General features: G+C 47.1%; 1 protein-coding gene across 1 annotated transcript; it reads left to right on the top strand.

Annotated features, from left to right (window-relative positions):
• Positions 1 to 238: 238 nt before the first annotated feature.
• On the top strand, positions 239 to 2,008 carry BDQ94DRAFT_181220 (ankyrin repeat domain-containing protein; the record flags this gene model as incomplete). The annotated part of the gene is made up of 2 exons (XM_026773842.1): positions 239 to 726; positions 866 to 2,008. The coding sequence occupies 2 exons, from the start codon at positions 239 to 241 to the stop codon at positions 1,566 to 1,568; spliced, it is 1,191 nt and encodes a 396-aa protein (XP_026619139.1). The 3' UTR covers positions 1,569 to 2,008.

Here is a 2,008-nt window from a genome sequence, read left to right as displayed (position 1 = left end):
TTATTCCTTTACTAGAGCAGAGCAAAGATTCACATACTACAATTATCCACTCCACAGCAATGCATCAATCAAATCAAACCACAACCTTAGCGCGAGGCAATGCACGGATGCTCCTATTTTAGCTACACAGCCTTGCGGTTTCGGCTACGATGTATTATTTCACCGCCACTTAGAAATATCCCCAAGGCCGGTGTTAGCACCCATTGGTTGCTATTACTGGTACCGGATAGCTTTCAAAATGGTTAATCGTCTAAAGAAACAACAAAAGTCGAAAGAAGCCTCTAAGAAAATTGCGAATGTGCCAGTAGTCCTCTTTATATCCTCTAATGTTGAAGACAGGGGAAGATCCCCAATGAAGAAGTTGGAGACATTTCATTGCACTCTGGGCGATCGCTTTGGGCGAGATCGTGAGTTCTATTCAACTACCAAAGATGAGGATGGTATGACACCGCTTCATTACGCAGCACGGTTATTGCCAACGGGTTCCATTTCATGGGTGGAACATGAGGAGGAGCGGCAGAAATGGAACTTGCTTCTAAAAGGCTTTAATCAGGATGACCTGAACGTGCAGGATGAAGATGGTCGTACCCCACTCTCTCATGCGGCAGAGGTTGGAAGCGCATGGGTTGTGGATAAGCTGATCAAAACTGGAGCTGATCTCTACCAATGCGACCAAAACGGACGATCGCCCTTATCTTGGGCAGCGCAATCCGGAGAAAGAGAATCGTGGAGATACTGAGTTGGAATGCCGGTGTCTTTGATGACAAGGACAACCGAGGCTGGACGCCCTGTCATTATTTTCTACAACGGGAGCCTGAGTCAGCTGAGGATACGAGTTCAGGATTCTTCCACTTATCTGGGACAGAAGCCATTCCCAAGAGGTCGGACACCTTGCCTGGCGCAAGGTGTTCTCGAGTATTAGCGTGTCGACGCGAGTGGCAGCCGACTATATCAGCACGTCCTTGTTATCTACGCCTACTGCTTGTGGCCTCACTTTGCTGTCGCGTGCTGTCCAGCTTGATAGAATTCTGATCGTCGCAATACTCCTCACCATCGAGGATATCGACATAGGCGTGCCAGACGGGGATGGTAAAACGCCACTCTGGAGAGCGATAGAAGCCGGAAATCGCGAAATCACCGAGTTACTATGGAATTATGATGATGTGACTTTGAGGCTACTAGCAACGAGTGCTCAAGCCCGATCTGACCTGCTAGAATGGGTTGCAAACAACAGGTATCCATTCACCAGACGGCATGGTCCAGATAACCAGACAGCGTTTCATATAATGCTTGACATCCCTAATATTGGCGTTATGGAGCATCACCTCATACAATTCATAATTGCCCAAGTACCCAATTTGCCCACGGACACCGTTGAAGCCCCAACATACGTGAGTTCAGAATTTCGAGAGGGATCCGACAGGCGTGGCTTAACCCCCCTCGCCTTGGCAAAAGAGAAACGACTGCTACCTATCGTGAAGCTTTTTCTTCGATGGCGTGCCGGAATTGATCGGTTGTGGGAATTGCTTGATTGTATTCTGCGCTGGTGGTCAAATGCTCTGACTTAAATGGCTGCGGACATCGCCGTAATGGTCATGGCCATTGACGGTGAGAATATCACATCTGGTCAGCTCATTCATGATGTGTCTTTGTTGCTCAGACCAAGCTAAGCGGTAATAATAGGCTTACGCGAGCGATTTGGTATTGTTGTTGTTCGGAGGAAGATTGATTGTTCCTATTTCCGTCGACAACCTAATGGCTTTATATACAAAACGGATATCAGGTTGATTGGAAACCAACCTGATTGTATCTGGAATGCATTCCTCATACAAAGCCCTATTATTTACTTGATCTAGCTTTGAATTACTGTACAACAGATCTTGCTCGGTTCAAGTTTGGGCTTTCGGTGCTCTCTGCAAGAAATCGCGGGGAAATTTCCAGCTGTCAGCTATCTAGGATAAGCTGAATTCAGCAGAGTGAGACTTACCATGCAGATGTAATTTTGCAG

Source organism: Aspergillus welwitschiae, assembly GCF_003344945.1.
Source record: "Aspergillus welwitschiae strain CBS 139.54b unplaced genomic scaffold BDQ94scaffold_295, whole genome shotgun sequence".
NCBI classification, from domain to species: Eukaryota; Fungi; Ascomycota; class Eurotiomycetes; order Eurotiales; family Aspergillaceae; genus Aspergillus; species Aspergillus welwitschiae.
The sequence above is the reverse complement of the archived record's forward strand: the minus strand, read 5'-3'. Positions and strand labels throughout refer to the sequence as shown.